Raw genomic sequence first — 20,780 nt, 5'->3', positions numbered from 1 at the left:
TTATTGTATTGATAATCAATGTGAACGTCTTCTGTTCCGTGCCCCAGGGTCAGATGGATGAGGACGTCCAGAAAGCCTTGAAGCAGATACTGATGATGTGCAAGATGCCAAGTCCAGCCAAGGAGTCCTGCTGAGTTACGTTTCATTCATACCCAGTCCTACCACGGAAAATAGCCGATCTACAAGCTCACACTTGTATTTACACTCAGTCATACAAAGCATATACAAACGTATAAATCAGGCCATACACAGGTTATACTTATTCCCACAATTAAATATGCTGTAAATCAGGCTATACACTAGGCCCTGTCTTCCAAAAACAAGTGAACTGCTGCTCTCAGCTACTATATCTAGCATCTCTTTTCCACTCACATTAATGGCAAATTCATACTTTATACAGTATACTGTACAAAAACGATGTATTTTCAACAGAGAAAAATAGTTGATGCCTTTGAACAACAGTATAAATGGGTCCTAATCCACCTGTTTGTTGTCTGCCACTACAATGAAGATGACTGCCAACCAATCACGTCTCTGCAAAGGTACCCGGTGGCTGATTGGAAGTGAGGAGTGAATTTACACATGAGTGGCCATCCTGTGAGCACATTTTTGTTTGTTGTCCTTCCGAGGTCATAAGGTTCCTCACTAACTTGGAACAAATGGGCTGTTTGCTACCTGCTAAACTTGTTATAGTTTGATCAAGTCATTCATAACTGACATTGACATTACACTATACGGTATGTACCGCATCACTAAGTCATACAAGCATGAAAATGCATGCGTGTGTGTGTGTATATACCAGGGTTATTATAGTTAATAAACCTAAGACTAAAACTAAAAGGGAAAAAAAATCATTCACTGAAACAACAATAAAAAACTAAAGAAAACCCCAAAAGAAAAACTAAAAGTCAATTCCTAAAGCTCTAACTACTTGTAAAACACACAAAGCCAAACACCAAACTGAAATGGCCTACTAAATGAAAATGGAAACTAGTAAATATTTCAAAACTATAATAACTCTTTGGGTAGACACAAAATGTCAGACACATACACAAGCAAACATGGACACCATCAGATAAGTGAAAAAGGTTTTGTTTGTTTCTGTTACAAAATCAGTTTTGAGCAATGACAGAACGTTGCTGCTGTTAATCGTATCGATCTCTATGAATCAACAGTGTTAGTTTTATTTTACTTGTCAAAAGTTGCGTTGTTGTCCGTGTCTTCTTAATACACTAAATTATTTGTCACCTGATAACAATACCTGTGACATGTACTCAGAAATCAAACCACAGAAATGCTGTGTTTTTTGGGGGCTGCACTTCAGATGAAGACATGTATGATGCTGTTTCTATCAATATTTTCCTATTAGCACAAAGCATTTATACAAATGTATTTTATTAAAATGTATAACCGTGACCTTTTTTCCAAGTTACTGTACTTTTGAGAAGAGAAAAAGGAAGAGGTTTGATAGCTGTACTTTTGATGGCCTTGTTTTGTGGATTGTTTTTTGTATGTATGAATTAATAAGATGTTTTTCTTCAACTACGTATATTAATGCACTATGATGTCTAGTGTCACCTGAATGTGTTTAGTTGTTTTTGCCCTTACTGTCTCTTATATTCGCTATTATAGTTTGGCGGTTGAATATGATTGATTTAACATACTGAAAAACCCTGTAGATTGTCTCTAACAATACCTAGCAATATGTGCTTAGTGTTATTGTCCTGGTCTCAGAAAACAGTAGCTGGCAATGATCCTCATTTCATTTCAACTCCTCTGGTCTAGTCTTTCTATAATATCGTTTGCACAGAAATTTGTTTGCTTGAAAAGAAAACGCATGAGAGCAAAAACGACAACAATAATCCTACATACAGTACAGTATGTCACTGTCCTTATCAGGAAATGGAAAAAAATATCCTGTGATTTAATCACCCACTGACAGACTTAACCACTTTCAACCCGGCATGTCATTATAGGCAAACATTTCCGAAAAATAGCAGATCTACAAGCTCACAACGCATCGGATTGCAATGCGTTATGCAAAAAAGATTACATGGAGATTCAAGGTTTCTGCCTGACAGTAATGATTTGCCAGAGCTCTGTCTCATGACAAGTGCCAGCCTAAACTCCTTTGCCTTATATTATACTGCAGTGTTCTCAAAGTGGGGTCCGGGGACCCCATGGGTCCTTGAGGGGGTTCCCAGTGGGTCCCCAAGAAAATGTGTTAGCATAACATCAAAATCGGTTTAACCACTTTAACCCTGTATACAGTACATCAGCTATGTGAAAATAGCAGACCTACAAGCTCACAACGTGTTGCGTGTTGTGATCTTGTAGATCTGCTATTTAAAAAAAAGCCATTTTCACAACACACATCTTTGTATGGGGTGCCTGGAACAACATATTTGGAGATGGCGGTCTGTGGCCAAATATATAGCCATTCGGGGTCCTTGACATGAAAAAGTTTGAGAACCACTGTTTACAGAACCATGATCTTTTTTAATTTCACCTTCATCTCAACAGTATTAGTTTATTTAGAATCAGTGTTGGGCGAGTTACTCAGGAAGTGTAATGGGTTACTCTTTTACCTATTACTCCTTTAAAAAGTAATATTACTTCACTTATTACTTGGTATCAAAAGTAGTTTGGTGTGTTACTCGTTATATTATTACTTTCGCTACCCCCACCCCCAGATTAGTAACTAATATAATTACTGTTTTGGCCATTGTAATCCCTTACACTACCCATTAGGGAAAGTAATATAATATTGCAGTAATATATTATTGAGTAATAAGTTCCTGCCCAACACTGCTTAGAATGCACTCTTCTATTTACCCTACGTCTATTTACACTAGAGCCAGAACATATCCAGCTAATTACTGTCAATTAATTTGAACCTGTCTTATTCAGAACCCCAATCTGTTCCATTTTTTCTTACTCAGGAACTTGAACGAAATTGAACCTCATCCACAATTCTTTATACCCTGAGTAGAAAACTTTCTTTTGGTTGTTTTTTGTTTGGGAGATTGTCTGTTGTTTATGTAGCTAGCTAGCATATACCGACTTCTCTCTCAGCATTTCAGAGAGTAAAATAGGCCTTTCTCAAAGTTCTGTCAAAGGGATGAGGAAACAACTCTTTCTATCGCCTGTTGGTTATTTCTTTTATCGACCGTTTTATAGTGAAAATTGAAATGTTTTTGTTTGCCATTGGCTTTTAATGCCCACTTTAAATAAATTGTGAATCTGTTTTATTTGCTTCTCTGTGGTATGTTGTTTTCAATGTTACTTTCATAAATCTAAACATGCATAATGAACGGGCAGATTTAAAAATAATTTGCAAACAACTTTGTTTGAAAATTGTCTGACAAAAACACTGTCTGAAAGACAGTTTTTTTGCTTTATCATTTACAATAGAGAATACGTTGATGACATTCACCATGAGAACACAAGTTACAAAATATAATAATCACATTGTTTAGAGAACAGGCTTCTCTGTCAACTAAACACAGGTCATGAGATTTCTTCCTTCTTTTCTATCCGACGGTGCTAACAGTCGCCTCAAGAACTGAACATGTCGGGTTCCCCCGAGTCGGCCGAAAAGGTCCCGACGGACCCCCCGACGGACCACTAACCGACGGGACGACGATATCCAACGCTTCCCGACGCTGAGTCGGCTCAAAATCGGTCCGTTGGAAAGCTGCCTTTAGGCTATTGACATGTAAGCACAATTAACATATTAATATTATGGACAACACTTTGTTGCTTTGTGAGAGCACAGTAAAATCTGGGTATTAATTTAAACTCTTTAGACAGTTTCAGTGTGTAGTGAACCCAGCACAGGATGAGTATTATAATTATAATATAATATAAGGGCAATGAAAGCCCACCAGATGGCAACCTCAGACTCAAATTGATATTTTACTCTCATTCTGCTCACACACAATTCAGATTCAGAAACACGGGAATCTAGTATCTCAATAGCCTATAGTCCTCAGTCTCCCATTTTTCTCCAGAGAAATGTTTGGGCCTTTCCAATGAAGCCCTTTCTAGATTTTCTGGCACATAGAAAATGTACCGCAGGTGCTTGCTATATCGGAAAACATTTGAAATATATGATTTATAGTTGTTTTCCTTCACTGGGTTTTGTAGTCCAGACACACCCTATATATCCTCTTGGTGTATTCTCTGTATGGAGATTCTTATGCCTAATTTATGGTCAGACAGCATCGCGCACCGAAAATGACAGACGTACAAGCTCACAACACGTTGCGTCAGCAATGCGTTGTGAGCTTGCAGATCAGCTATTTTTGCCATGCGACACTGTCGTACGACAAAGTCTAAGTCAGGCTTTAGATGTCCTGCCAGCACAACTCTGGGTAATTTATCTGCCGTTCTGTTTCCTCTAACCGGTGGCATGACCGTTTTAGTTTCCTCCCCTGGCCCCATATTCAGCCCTCTGGGCAAACATGCACACGCAGGCTCTCTCACACACACACACACACACACACACACACACACACACACACACACACACACACACACACACACACACACACACACACACACACACACACACACACACACACACACACACACACACACACACACACACTACCTCTGCCTTTACACAGCACTTCCTTCCCAAACTCACATGTACATTCCCTCATGCTCTGCCCTCCAGGTCTCGAGGATGGAGCACAGGGATCTTATGTTGTGATCTTTTGCCCAGGCTCTTCCATGTTCCTACTGAATCTGATCCAGCTTAGGGCCCATTTTGTCAAGCATCTCAAGGTAGATTATATCCCAAAACGCTAGATTCCTGAATGGCAGGCTGAATGCTACGTTTCTCAGGTTAACTCAGGCCACCTGTTTAGCTCAGCTTTCCAGAGTTGTGTGTTGTTGTTGTTGTTGACGACGACAGTGTTTGAGAAATGAATCATCATGACACATTCATACTGTATACATGATTGGAAGAATTCCGTTTTCAGGTTATTGAACTGCCGGGAATTAGGGACTGAAGGGAGTAGGACTACTCGGACAGGGTGGTGGAGTTATTTGTCCAGAGGAAAGATGCCTGGGATTTGGATAGGGTGAGGATTTATGGTGAGGAAATGGTGGATTTTGTAGAGGACAGGCCTAAAGGGTAGGGTTATGACTAATACAGTATATGGGCCTTGCACAACAGCTGGTTATCTAGATTCACCAAGACTGGATGGGATTTATGGTGGTGTTGTTTGGGTTATGATAGTTCTGATACGCCTTCGGCTTGGCAGAGCTAAAAAGCAAGGAAAGATATTCACAAAGCACGCACATCCAAATGATAAAATCCCAGCTGCTGGACAGAGCACGTATAAAATATTGAAATATAGAGTCCGCTCACTGCATCATGCTCCCATAGTGTATTTATTTAATTACCTCCAAGGTGACGTTTCTTCCTCTGGGGAAGAGCGCAGACGCTCCAAACATCACCTTGGTGGTAATTGAATAAATATACTATTGGAGCATGATCCAGTGTGCAGAGATAAAACGCAGACCATCAAGCACCATCAAGAACAGCTTGTTTTGGTCCAAAAGAAACAAAGGACATAATCTGTGACAACTGCGACCAATTTTGCGTTTGACATTTTTAAACAAAACCGACCAGCTATACGACAGCTGACGGCTAAAAAACAAGCACATAATCTGTGATAAGCTGCAACCAGCTCTCCGTTTGCACTTAAAATTGACAAAATGATCCACCCAGTACCCACCAACTGCCACAGAACTGTGCTGAAATGGAGAATCAGTCAATTAAGGACAGAGAAGGAAAGGTAACAGCTGAGGCAGATCAGTTGTGTGGAGGAAAGGGAGAGAGGGGGGAGTGGAAAACCCAGAAACATAACAGGGGCAGATCAGAGAAGAGGTTCAAGTCCAGATCCCGAAGCATTGGATGGACCAGGTCACCATTTAGAGCCAAGAAAATCTTCTGAAACAACATATGATCCATATCAAGGAAAAGAGAAGCCACTATTACAGTACGTGGAGCCGGCAGAGGAAGAAAGAAAGGGCCAGGAGAGGGAGGTAAACTGATCCAGAGAGGCCTGGAGGACATTGTGAAAAGTATAAGCCTGATTTATACTTTGTCCTACTGTACTTGGAGGAAGCATAAATTAGGCCTTGCTGATTGTGAATGTGAACTGCTTCACCCAACCTAAATCTTTATCCTCTAAAATGATCCTCCACTTATGTTTTCTGTATTGACAAGCAAAACATTGAGGCCTATAGACTCCAGCCTAGCCTGGCGAAGCCTTTTAGCACATGTTGAGGTAAAATTTAAAAGTGTTAAAAATACAGTAGCCTACACCAATGCATCACACATAGGTAGGCTACATCCTTGCAATATTGCTTTGCAGTTTGCACACAAATCCAGTGTTTTATTTGTCCATGTCCCTGTCCAACTCCCTCTCCTACTCTATCCACATGTCATCTCCATGTAATCATTCAATGGACATTAGAGTAGGATTATAGAAACAACCAAAATTATCATTGCTGTACTGTACTTCTCTCAGCCACCACCAAGGGGCAATGTAGACTTAATAACAACACTACAGGTCCAGACCAGGCCTCACAGGGTTTACTCAGTGCGTCTCAGTTTTGCCTCTTCTTGCCAAAATAGATGATTTGTTAGCTGACTTACGGCTTTAGATAAATGAATTTGGTTGGCCTGCCTGCCATGGCAACTCCAGTTTAGCCCTGCAATGGAAAGGTGGCCATTGACTATTTCCAGCCAGTTTCACATAAACATGGTGAGGCTTGAGTATGCAAGATATCTGTGCCACATGATAACTGGCTGCATGGCTTCAGTCATGCTGTCATCAGGAAATTCAACAGCAGTAAAAGAGAGTAATTCTCACTGATCCAGCGCTCTTTCCTCTTGGCAGAACACTGAGACCACAGGGATATGTTTAGATATGTGTTCTGATGGAGATCTGTTGGAGATGAAAGCTGTGAAAGTAGAGGAATGTGAGAGAGAAATAAAAGACACTGTTTGACATATTTTCGATTGAAAATCTTTGCCGAGAATAACTTCTGTTTCCAGGATTAAAATGTGAGAACGTGATCGCCGCTTTCTAAAAGCCCGCACGGGCCCTCATCCCACAGCTCTTTACTCCGCTGTACACAGTAAAATCCTCAGTGTTCATTTATCCGTTTGTAACTTGAATTATATTCAACCCCAAATGGTCCCGGAGGGGCCACTTGGGGTACATTCGTACACTCTCTGCGTTGAATCGCAGTGTATCTGTCGTGCTACAGTGGCCCTTTCACAATTCTTAATTTTCCTCATTTTTTGTCTCTCTACCCCCGTCCGTCGTTCTCTCTCTCTCCCCCTTCTCTGCCTCTCCCTGATATTTTCTTTTCTTCTCTCCATCTCTCTCCTTCCCTCCCTCTCCCTGGTTCCAGATCTCTGTGGCTTGTCAGCGTTGTTTACATGCTTGTGTTCCATCTAATATGACCACATTTGATTGTCGGGTAATTAACTGATGCCTGCAACATGTTGCTGTGTTCATCCCACCCCCAGCTACTAAGCCATTGAACACTCGCCGTTTGTGTCATCCATGCTGGCCTAGAAACAAGACCCCGCAGTAGACGAATGGAGGGGCGTAAGAAACGCATGCAGCATAATTACTGCAAGATGTAACCTCGCCTGCAGCCTACTGCGGGCCCACAACATGCACACGCAAGCAAGCGCACACACACACACACACACACACACACACACACACACACATACACACACACACACACACACACACACACACACACACACACACACACACACACACACACACACACACACACACACACACACACACACACTAATATTTGCATTCATATGCACATGCATACATGCAGGAAATCATGCAAAAAACATCTATTTTGTAACAAAACAGGGCTGGATTTCTTCCTCGTATAACAGCCCCGGTCTAAACTTCACAGGCATACTTTTTGATTGTTTGTTGGTGGTGGAAAACAAGGTTTTAATTCTGCTACAAGGCTGTCCTTAGATGAAGAACATTCAAACGTTCTCCTCTTTGCTGAAACAAACCAAATTGAAATTGGGTTCTCCTAAAGGCATGCGAGCAATAAGACCATCTTTGAGTCATATAGTTTAATCAATGGATCAAATATTATTTATATTAGTGCAAAGGGGCTTTGGGGAGCTTCAGGTGGCCATGGATGGTGGCAGCCTGCGAATCCGATGCCTTCTACAGTGGAAATCATGAGAAAGACAAAAGTAGATACAGACGATTTTGGCAGGATTTGATCTTGGACAGGCAAGAGCATATGTGATCCAGAAGCAGGGGTCTTAAAAGGGAATATCACTGATTTTCAGCTTTGAAATGTTATTTCTAGGACAGTTTGATCTGTACTTGTGAACATTCACTGCTGTTTCCCATAGCCTGGAACCAGAGGACAAAATCTGTGCTATCACATCAGTGTACAGTACAGCTACATAGAGAATCAATTAGAAAAGATGGAAAAAGTGAGTTTGACAATAACAAGGATTATTTTCCTGGAGAAAATGGCAATTTTTCTTTTCAAGAAATGGTGACTCAATACCCGCTGCTTTATATTGCTGCGTCTTTCTTTAAACCGTGCAACTTTAACCATGCACATGAGACCGTGATTTTATACCTGCTGCTATTCGATGTGATTTTATACTTGCAGCTCTGTTTTTCATTTCTTTCACCATGTTACTTTAACCATAAAACTGTTCTTACCTGCTTCCCATTTTCATATGCTGGATACGTTTCCCCCTCTGAATAAGAAGCATTTCTGCCTTAGGTCGTGCCACCTATCCATTGCAAATTTGTATGTGTATATTGGACTTTGTATTTTGATTTGACTGTGCCTTCCGGTTATTTGACTTGTTCTGTGTTCCTTCTTTCTCTGCAGTATTCTAACTCTTCCTGGAACTGCAGTTTACACCTGTAGCCGTGTACCATGTGACAATACGGTTGAGTCTTCTGATTTTCTGGTAAGGAAATAACACATCTGTCTTTTAAAGTTAAGACAAACTTTGCAATTAAAACAAAAGAAGTGGTCTTGTTTTAGAGTCGTTCCTTACTTTTGCACCAGTATTGGATCACAGATGAAAGTCTAGCATCTCTGTTTTAAAAGCTTTGGAAGATACTGTAGTTCTTTAAGTTTCTGGGAAAATGACTGACTGTCATAGATCATAGACATTAGCCAAAAATAACAGGTCTACAAGTTCACGTTGTGAGCTTGTAGATCGGCGAAGAGATTTGTTGTAGACGGAAAAAAAGCGGTCCAAGTACAGTACAATTGTAACTTGGGTCCGTTTTACCAAGCCTACAGGCTTTAAGTGGTTAAATCAGGAGGTACTCCTCTATAACAGCACTGCACCATCTCAGTGCACAGTGATACATACCTTGACATCACAGCTTTGACTGCAGTAACCCAGGTCACTGAGATAGAGTTACACTCTGTGGGACCACAGATGAAGGGTCTGTTGTGTTGGCTCATACAAAGACATGGGGAGCAATGTATTGTGCACTGACTTCATGACAAACGATTATATGGTATTCATACGGTTGTTCAAATCTATCTGTGTGCATGTCATCTGTATTTGTTCTTAGACCCGAGGAGGAAGAATAGTGGTTGTAACTTGTAATCGTAACTAACTTAAGCAGAGGCATAAGAACCATGTCTGGAAAATTATAATGGCATCTGATGCTCTGCTCAGGGTGGAATTTGTTACAGAGCTAAGCAAATATAAGCTTCTTTCTATTCAATGCACCTTTGCAACTATAGGGCTACTAGAAGAGAAACCAACAACAAATACATAATATAAATTATTATATTTGTTTTAATCAGTGTAACCGGTCTGTTCACACCGTGCACTATAACTATAAAAAAAATAGTTATAGTGTTCAGTGTGAACGGCCCTTTAGACTTAAGATGATTTAAATGTCTAGACCTAACTTGAAGAAGCAATGTCATAATGAAATATGATTGTATGATTGCACACTTGTGTTTTTAGTGAAAAACACAAGGGAGCTAGCTTTGGGCCTCAAGCCAACATTAGACTTGTCTGCAGTGTGATGTGGATTTCAGATCAGAAATGGAGGCACGCGGGGTAGACTTTGCTTGGCTCTACCGTGTACGTCTCACCAAACAGCAGCAAGAGGAGAACCAACGTTTCCTCAGTGTCTCAAAACCTACAGTATTAACCCAGGAGGCAATCTGTGAAAAGAAAACGAGCGTGGGATGTTGTTTGAATGCCATTTTAGGAGCCGAGACTCCGTCAGGGATGAAAACAAATCACCAAAGCCATGGATTTAACCCCCCCCCCAGCCCAGCCCACCACACCACACCACACCACAGACCCCCCAGGAAATCACACCGCGCCTATGACTCGCTAAGGTACTGTAGCCTATGACGTTACACCACAACTTTTTACAATTGTAAAAGCTTAACCTCGCGTCACCAGGCTTTCCACGTGGTGGAAAGCCTGTTTTTTGTTCTCAATTTTTCAGTGTGATAGAGTCTGTCTTCTGTATCCGGTCTCATTTGCATGCACACATCCGCTCTCGACCCAAACTAGATCAGCAACCTGCAAAGCGACTTGGTACCAGTCTAGTAAAACCTCTATTTAGTTTCCTCTCTCTCTTACATCTCTTAAACCTGATTTATTCTTCGTCATAGAAAATAGCAGATCTACCAGCTTGCGGATGCGACGCGTTGTGAGCTTGTAGATCTGCCATTTCCCTCGCGGGTTAGTGTAGTTAAATTATAGGCATTACATCTTTAACGTAATTGTTTAGATGCACTTCTGCATAAAAGGACCCCAGTGCACAGTCACATCGCAGGTACTGCTTGTCACGCTGCCCGCATTCTCATATATCATTGATGTGAACCCCTGGCAGTGAAATGGCGGAGCACCGCTGATTTAATTACCCTTTCCCGAGATCCCAGCAGTCCCATTCAAAACCAGGTTTCCCAGTTCCAGTCTCTCGCATTCTCCCAGGCCTCCCCACATGAGGTTCTGATGAGCCTAACTGGAAACACGTGCTCCGCACTGGCTCTCCCGCACACAGATGGGACAATATCATATTATTAATGACAGAGTGAGAGGGCGAGGGGGAGAGAGAGCAAGAGAGAGAGAGAGAGAGAGAGAAGTAGTAGTAGTAGTAGGGAAGGGAAAAATCCCCTCTCCTCAAAGGCTCGCAGGTCTTAAATAGCTCAACACTGTGAGCTGCTGTCGCTTCTGAGGAAGTTATTATAGGAAGGCAGGACGTCTGTGTTTTCATATGGAATATCCTCTCAATCTAACTCAATACTCACTGGGCTTAACCCCATGTCCCACCTCTGAAAGCTGCTGAACTCTGATCCACAAGTGTCTGCCGATCAGGCCATGCATGTGTGCTGTTGCAAAAGTTCTCACCATTACGTGAACACTACACAAACCACTTAAACCCTCTATTCTTAGTCAAATGGACCCGAGTTACAACAGTGCTTGGACCGCTTCAGCAAAAATAGCTGATCATCTTTTTTTGGCTAATGTTCAGAATAGGCATGCTGGGGTTCAAGTGGCTACTTTGCAACCCCAACACACACACACACACACACACACACACACACACACACACACACACACACACACACACACACACACACACACACACACACACACACACACACACACACACACACACACACACACACACACACACACACACACACACACACACACACACACGTGCCCCCCCAGAAACGGATGCTAATTTGCCTTTGGCCTACCTGAACATAGCCTACACAGTGAAATCGTTAGTGGTAATCTAGTGTTAACTCTTACGGGTCCATCTCGTTCTATTTGTGCACCCATAGACAGATAGACCTTCACTGACCCCACGAGGGAAATGCACTTGTCATGGCAGCACCGCAGTATGAAACACAGGACAGATAGTAAGGCCTTAGGAATTGGCTCTGTGCATATCTGTAGTCATTTTCCAAAAGATGGCATACCCGTTTCCTGTTCCTGTTCATTTTCTCATACATGTACTGTGCACATCTTACATTGTATAGTTACTTCCTTTGATTGGCTCTGCACTGGAAACACATACGAGGGTGTTGTGTGTTTCCGGTTCAAATCTGCTGCCGAGCCAATCAAACGAACCTATGGGAAAATGAACAGGAAACGGGTATGCCACCTTCTAGAAACCACTACAGATACCCTATAGGCATGGAGCCTATAGGGCATCACAATCATTTTAACCACTTCATCCATTTATATGTTGGCTTCTCAAAAATATTTCAAAATTATCTAAAATGTTTGGAAAATTATGAATTATTTTGAATGCTTTTAACATAAATCTTCACTTCTGGTGGGGTCCCTGGGACAAACTATTTTCAGATGGGGGTCCGCGTGCTAAATACATATCAATTTGGGGGTCCTTGACATGAAAAGGTTTGAGAAGCACTGGCCTATAGGGTACCAAAAGCCAACAGGAGATTTTCTTCATGGGTTAAATGAATACTGAGTATTTTCACTCTGTATACTGTAGTGCAGAAAGGTCACATGGCGAGCACCAATTAAGATGGTCCAGCTTGTTTCAGCGCTAGTCACTCCTGATTCACCTGGTATCAAAGCACTGAGTCAACCAGCACCCACCCACGCACAAACACCCACACATAAACACGCACGCACGCACGCACGCACGCACGCACGCACGCACGCACGCACGCACGCACGCACGCACGCACGCACGCACGCGCACACGCACACGCACACAGTACATGCGTGTGTGTGTGTGTAAGGATCAGTGGGGGGGTCAGACAGAAGAAGCTGTGGAGGATTTACAGGCAATCCTAGAGTGTGTGTGTGTGTGTGCGTGTGTGTGCGTGCGTGCGTGCGTGCGTGCGTGCGCGACTGCGTGCGTGTGTGTGTGTGTGTGAGCATGCACGAGTGACAATGTGTGAGAGAGACAGAAACAAGTGTGACGCTGGTCTATGAGGCGGCTTATTAAAAAGGTGAGAAGTAAATGCGATGTCTGGAGGAGAGGGTTAATTGTGCTCTTAAAAGAGCACTTCAAAGGAAGCCTGGTGTCAGGGCTGAGGGCCATGGGAGGAGGGGAGGCGGATGAAGAGGAGGGGGGAGACCGATGAAGAGGAGACATGGGCTGGGTTTGTACCGGGCAGTGGTGGACTAACAAAGTACATTTACTTGAGTTCTGTACTTTACTTGAGCATTTTTGTTTTTGGATACTTTTTAGACGACATGCCTAGGACGGGAAAAAGTACATTATGAATTACTTACATTACATTACAGTCATTTGGCAGACGCTTTTATCCAAAGCGACTTACAAAAGTGTATTCAACATAGGTAGGGAATGAAACTACTAATCACCAGAAGTCAAAAGTGCATTTTCTGCTAAAACGAGCAACCAAGAGTATACCTAGCGCTAAGGTAAAAGTGCAATATATCAGCTACCTACTATTTAAAACAGATGAGACAAATAGCAAATCAAATGAGCAAGAGCTCTATTTCTATCTCTATTTCTATACTTAAGCTCTATTTCAAATGTAGTGAGTGTCCATCAGATCTAGTGTACAAGCTCTAGAGCACAAGCTCGATGCGATGTGTTCTGAGCTCATAGATGGGAAAATGTCTTAAAGTTTAATACTGCAATGCATCGATATTAAAAAGAACAGTTGTAATTTAAATACTTAAATTCTTCACCCATTTTCAACAATGTGTGAGAGAGACAGAAACAAGTGTCATCACTAATGCTCATTATGATATGGTAATTGTTTTAGTCTATTCACTCTTGTGTCTCAGAGGAGGGCTGTTGACAGTTCAGAAACCACAACAAAATAAAACTTATTTTTTTATATTAGAGAGGACCAATTATATAAAGATAAGGTTGAAAATGGGTCCTTTAAGTATTTTTTAAAGCAAGAACTACAGTACTTTAACTCAAGTATACACATTTCACAGGGTAACTTTAACTTGTAGTTGAGTAATATTTGAGCAGGGGTAGCTACACTTTGACTCAATTGTTGTGGAGTACTTTGTCCACCACTGCGTGTTGCCCATGGTGTGTCGCACCGAAAATAGCCGCTCTAACTGTAGGCCTACTGAACTTGGTACAATATTGGCCTATAAATGTACATTGTAAATTTCTAGCATTCAAACAGCTATATTTGCAATGCTCTCGAAGAATCTCTACTGTTAACTGTAACATTTAATTAACTATATTGATGATAAAAGTGTTATTTTATGATTTTATTTGTACAGAGCTTGGGTGAGTTTGGCAGGTTGGACTTCTTCCACTCATGACTTCACTGGCTTGAGTATGGGAAATGTGGGGGTGGGGTGGTTTTAGCTGTTCAAACACCTACTTCTTCCAACATGTACTGTATATAACATATGCATTGTTTATGAGACTGCCAAATTATATAAAAAGAATGTCAAGGAATCAGAGGAGGAGGAGAGTAGATAAAGGCGTGTGCGTGCATGTGCGTGTGCACGTGCACGTGCTCGCGCATGTGTGTGTGTGCTCGCGCATGTGTGTGTGTGCACACGCGTTTGCAAATGTGTTAAATAGACTGCGTAGATTGAACCATTAGGACAGTTACAATTTAGGCATTTAACAAGTGTGAGATCAGAAAAAGTGAGCATTAATTCTTGTCAATAAACAAAAAGGTAAATAATCACATAAATAGAGTGCAGAGAGAACGGTGTAGTGCATCAGATAAACTAGGATGGTAAACAATCTGTCTAAATAACATGCTATCTAATATCTTATTTGTCGTTGACAAAAACAAATCTACGAACGAAAAAAAGGATCGTGGCATTATGTGATTTGAGGGTGACTTCCGTGGGAATGTACAGTAGAATGACTATGTTAAGAAACAGGAAGAGAAAATATGTGTGAAGAAGTGTAATACTTTAATAATAATGATGATCATAATGTTGATGATTATTATTATTAATCATTTTCATATTATTTCTATGGCATGGCCTAACGCCAAACCATCTAGAACAGGATTTGTCTGTATGTACAGTACTGTATATCTGCATGTCCGCACAGAGGTAGATCAGTCCCAGTTATGTGAGTAATGTCACAAAACAGAAAATTACTGTAACAGTGCACTCATTGCCCGGCAGTAACTTAATAAAAAAAAGTATATACACCATGAACAGCACTGAAGCTTATGATTTGTTTATAAATGCCTAAAAGATAGGACATTGTTTAAATTCTTGTTTAAATAAAAGATGTGGCATTGCAAAGAACCATCATGCATTCTTATGCCCTTTAACTAGCTTCCTGTTATAATAACAAAATGTCAGGGCTTGCATTACAAGGATTATGCTTGCAGGTCCAATAAAGCTCTTATACAGTATATGTTACACATATTTGGCATTATACTTTAAATAGTTTAGGTTATTGGTGCTTAGCTTATTTAACTTAACAGATACTTGGACAGGCTACAGGGGCACATGAAATCAGATCGGTATTAGGCGGGATTAGCACATTGATAGGAAATGCCCATATTAAAAACAATTATCTAAATCTTTTGCTGGATAAACTATTTGGTCTTTTTTTTGTGAGCAAAATGTTTTGAAAATTAATCGGCAACATATTTATGGCTTTGACATTAACAGTTTTTGTCATGAGCTCCGAGACTCTCTTCCATGTACACTGGTTCCCTGACTGGTAGATGTTATGTTAATGTAGCATTGAACATTATCATTGTTCTAATTAGGACTTCTAACAGGCAGCTGTAGAGCAGATGGTGGAGTCTAGCTTTCAGACTAAACAGTGCCCTGTCTGTGGAGTCTCTAAGTTCACATTCTCTGATATGGTGGTTTTAGTTGTGCCCACAGGCCCCCTACATCCCTCACTGTATCCCAGAGGGTCCCTCCACAATTCAGAATTATTTGATTATGCAATTTATTTCATTTACCCGTTTGCATAATGCAAGCATGTAATAAGCCTAGTAAAACTTTTTTTTTTAAGGACCTTGGCAAAGCTTCGCAAAAGTTGCTCTCTGAGTAGTTTTATTGAATTCAAATGGAGATATACAATCGAAATGTTCTTCAAGCACTCCAACTGTAGTTTTTGAGGGAGGGAAGAGCATTACCCATTTACTTTCCCAGTCAAGATTTGAACCAGCAACGTAACCTGCTGCTTTCTCTAACCATTAGTCCCCTATACTCTTTATCCACGCGGGAAATGTTTTTCTTGCTTCTTTAGAATAGATTTAACAGATAAGTTGCACTCCCTGGCTGATATAAGAAGGCTATATGTGTAGGTGTTGTGAGCTATAGTAGCTATAGGTGTTGTGAGTTTCTACATATTCTATCATCCTGGATGACTGTGTAGCTGGACAGATATTCAGCTGTATATTACATGATGAGGTCAACCACTGATTGATACATTCATTTTGCGATAGTATGTTTTTTCCTTCCACTCACTTTGCTGTTGATTTATGCCACAAATTGGTACATTATGAATCTACACTACAAAATCCACTACATTTCAGAGGGATATTGTACTCCATTACATTTAAGAGCGTTATTTACTAGTTGCGACACGTTGTGAGCTTGTAGATCAGCTATTTTCAGCGAAGAGATTTGTTACGTGGGAAAGAAAAGCAGACCAAGTACAGAGCTGACCCAGGTCAATAAGTATTAGTTTTAGATTGTCACAGTCCCAGACTTATGTCTGTCTTGTCCAGGTCTTGCATTTCTATGTTATGTTCATGTTCTAGTTTTCATGGTTCTATGTTCATGTCTTCCCCAGCTGTATCTCAAGTGTAATCGGCCCATCGAATGGGTTCCCAGATTGGTCCTTGTCAGGTCATTGCTTGGTGTTGCTTCATGTTTCTGATGTCTGTTCTGCTAACCTGTATTAAAACAACCATTGGTTTTGAACGCTACCTGCCTGGCTGTTCTGCTTCTGGATTCTCAACACTCCAGTATAATGTGACATTGATGGTTTAAGTGGTTAAGTTATATTTGACTGATCCTCGCTAGCTGCACCTGCAGGGACCTGCAGCTCCAGCTCTGTGTGTGGGAGTTAAACGCTTATGAATATGTAAAATGTACACAGAAAACCTGCGGTCAGGTTCGAACCCAGAACCTTCTTGCTGTGAGGCAATAGACCATATTCACACGGCGGCCATGTTTCTATGAAGTCAATGAAAGTAGCCACCCCGGGTGGCGGCACTTTCAATGTTAAATTCCAATATGGCCGCCGTGTGAATATGGTCTATAGTGCCACCCCCACTGTGCTATTTACATGGAAAGAAATATGGTTGAAAGAGTAAAACTTTCTGCTTACGTTTGCTTTTCCTCTGCCTTACTTCACTTGAAAGTCTACTAATGCTGAGCCCATCAAGCCAGCTTACACCATCTATTTCATTTTCTGTTTCCATTTCAATATTCACCTTTTCAAGTTTGTTAACGAAAATCTGAACCATTTATTTGAGACTTTCATGAATGTTTAAAGAAGCCCCAAGCACCACCTTCTTGATGAACGTTATATCATTTTTGTATTTGCAACAGTCGTACTAACATCAATATTTGTTATTGGTGGTCTTGCATATATGCCTGGCATTGGTGATGTTGGTATACACTGCTCTTCCCAGCAGCCACACGTGCACGCATGCACGCACATATTGTCGGGAATGCGAAAAAAAAAAAAAAAAATCTATCCACACTTACCAGCAAATAAGGCAGTGCCTTTAGTTGCTGTGAGACTATGGATTTACAAACCCTACCTGAATGAAACACACACACACACACACACACACACACACACACACACACACACACACACACACACACACGCACGCACGCACGCACGCACATGCGCGCATCTGTGTGCAGAAACACATGCACACACATGTGCATGTAATCACCCACACAACGGAGCTTGTGGGGTTGGGGCAGGCAGTGGACAGGCGAATTGACAATTTCCTGAGGTGAAGTAGAGGTCCACCCAGATAGACGCACACAAAGCACACAAATCCACTTCATATATCGTTGATGTCGGGTGGAAACCTCATATGTCCAAATCTGTCACTTTTCAGGCAAAAATAGCAGATCTTCAAGCTCAAAACATTTGAGCTTGTAGATCTGCTATTTTTGCTCCTTTTGTGTGACACTTAAGCATGACAAAGTAGGGCATTCATTTATGAAAAAAAAACATAAAAAGTATAAAAGATGGAAATATGTTTCTGCCCGATATACAGTATAAGTATATTATGCTGGAAATGATATCCATATTCTCCATTATAAAAGCTTTACTGATTTGTCAACTAGATACTTTATTAAGTTGCTTACGTAGTGTATAACCACATGTACAGTAGCATTCGTAGTCTGGGGCAAACATTTGGTGAAAATAGTGTTGCATTGTGACGTGGAGCCTGTGGAACGGCTATTTTCAGCTAAGAGACTTGGTGTAGAGGGAAAAAGGGAGGGGGGCCTAGTACAGACCCCTGAGGGACTCCGGTCACGGCGGTCAGTGAAGTATATACTGAAGGGTTTAAGTGGCTATAACAGGATCCAGCAGACTATCCATGGACTTGTGGCTTTCATATTCCAGTGTAGTGCACTCAATGCATACTTAGAGCATACCAATAGCATTTTGTAAACCTTTCCCATGGTCCTGGTCTACTTTACGGACATATCGCGGACCCAAAAATGGACTCTGAGCAGACATCTGCCAACAGTCATTTTGTGGACATCCACCTGCGTAGTTTATTTGGCTATCATGACCTGGACTTATGAATTGGGCCTCACCGGGAAACGCTTCTCATAGGACCAGTGCCAGATGTTTTAAGTGCGTTTGTTATCTCATCCAAAGATAATATGACATAATCTGCTCTTGGCGGTCAAGTTAAGATGCGGCAGATTTATTGCTGATGACTCTGCATCTCTTACTCAAGGTCATCAGTTTGCTCTTGGGAGAAATTACGTTTCTGGGGCTGTTCTTCCATGACACTGAAAATTACCAGTGCGCAGCGGTTGGCTGCGTGCAGCACTGCTCTGAAAAGCGATAATTTGATTGGTCATGATGATTGAATCCACCTGCAACACACCCACTCAATGATAATATATTCATCCTATAATCCAGCCCATCTTGCCACTTCGCCTTGGGTACTCCACCCTTTTCTAGTCCAGAATATACCCAAAGTCACTGTATAATTATTATTATTGCTGTTGTTTGCTGTTGTGTTATTTTCATCTTAACGGTGCTGTAAAGTGATATCTTTGGTTTAAAACCAAAGTTTTTTTGAAAAAAGGTATTACTATGATTACTATGATATAATTGCATAGTAATCATTGTGATTTTGTGATGTGGTGTTTTTCTTCAGTAACCGGGATCTCTCCATCTCATTAATAAACAGAAAACACATTTTTAGCTGGATCACCAATTTCATCAAATGAGGAGAGAATCAATGTATTACCTTACATTTTATAGTGTTCCAATTTTGTCTGCAATTTTTTTGTTTTGTTACATCATTTCCAATTACACTTGTTTATCCTGTATCCTGAGTGGATGAAATTGGTATCCCAACCTGTAAAAATGATTTTCTTTTTGACCAAAGAGCTAAAGATAGCATGGCCACACTCTTATTGCAAGCCTGCATCTAATATCACAAGATATGCCCTGTTCTGGAACCCACAAGGGAGAAGAAAGAGGCGCAGACCAAGAAACACCTGGCGGCGTGACCTGGATGCAGATGTGAAGAGATCTGGCCACACATGGGGACAGCTGGAGAAACTGGCCCAGGACCGCGATGCCTGGAGAGCACTTGTTCGTGGCCTACGCCTAAAGTTGGTCTATAGGCGTAAGTAAGTAAGTAAAGAGCAGGAGAGAAGAGGAGACCCCTGCTACTGAACTAACACGCTCTATGACAATAATTACTATGGCAATATAGAGCTATTTAACGCTCTTAAACAAAAATAAACAAAAAAAATCCCTATACACCCCCTATAAGTGATAATTTGTTAAACATCTATGGATTTTTTTTTTTTTAATTTGCTCATACCCTATTATACCGTACTCTTCTCCATCTTTCTGCTCAGTGATGCTGGTCTTTGAGGTATCCCCCAGCACACGCCTGAGAATAATTATAATGATTCATTTAGTTTTTTATAGAACAGTCATTTTTTTCCTCTGTGTGTCTTGGCCCCAGGAGACCGTGCTCTTTTTAAATGACGGGTCTTTAATTACAAGCACAAACAAACGACACCATGTACACATGTTCTGGCTTACTGTAATGAGGGAAACATCAACATGAAAATAATGTTGTCATCGAACAAAGGATTACTGAGCAATAGATATCAAATTCTCTTTTTCATCTTTTCCCTCTCCCTTCCCCTCTCTCTCCCTGTAACAAGCCATCATTATTACAGTAAGCTCAGTAATCCAATACACTGATATTGTTTTGATCTATTGGTGTGCTTACAGTAATAAATTAGATGTAACGTATCAGGCCTTTTTGGTCCAGTTCTCATCAGTGGCTTACAGCAGTCGACCCATGTGGTTCTGATCTGGTGAATTAATCACCGTTTATCTGGCTAGGGTTAATTTCTTGTTGAAAAAACACCTCAGAATAGGATTTCCTCCACCTCACGTCCTCTGTCTCTGTCACCCACGGGAGATGTGCATGTCAGATGCACAAAGCAGAAAGGTGTTGAGTTACTACCCAAACTTGGTCTGCAAGCTGCAGTCAGGTAAGTAGACCAAGGGAGCCTG

General features: G+C 41.2%; 1 protein-coding gene and 1 long non-coding RNA gene across 7 annotated transcripts in view; both read left to right on the top strand.

Annotated features, from left to right (window-relative positions):
- rai14 (retinoic acid induced 14) overlaps positions 1-3,255 on the top strand; it is a 62,906-nt gene extending 59,651 nt beyond the window's left edge. For all 6 annotated transcript variants that reach the window (XM_080418745.1, XM_080418749.1, XM_080418747.1 and 3 more), the window contains one exon: positions 48-3,255. In XM_080418745.1, coding sequence (XP_080274871.1) covers positions 48-134 — 87 coding nt within the window. In that variant the 3' untranslated portion in view covers positions 135-3,255. The remainder of the gene's footprint in view (positions 1-47) is intronic.
- A 350-nt stretch (positions 3,256-3,605) lies between these two features.
- On the top strand, positions 3,606-20,502 carry LOC308078673. The gene is made up of 3 exons (XR_013932559.1): positions 3,606-3,718; positions 8,938-9,019; positions 19,708-20,502. It is a non-coding gene; the product is annotated as an uncharacterized lncRNA (long non-coding RNA).
- The last annotated feature ends 278 nt before the right edge of the window (positions 20,503-20,780 follow it).

The sequence above is a fragment of the Gymnoscopelus braueri genome (assembly GCF_963280865.1).
Source record: "Gymnoscopelus braueri genome assembly, chromosome: 22".
Classification (NCBI taxonomy): domain Eukaryota; kingdom Metazoa; phylum Chordata; class Actinopteri; order Myctophiformes; family Myctophidae; genus Gymnoscopelus; species Gymnoscopelus braueri.
This window is presented reverse-complemented; position numbering and strand designations above follow the sequence as displayed.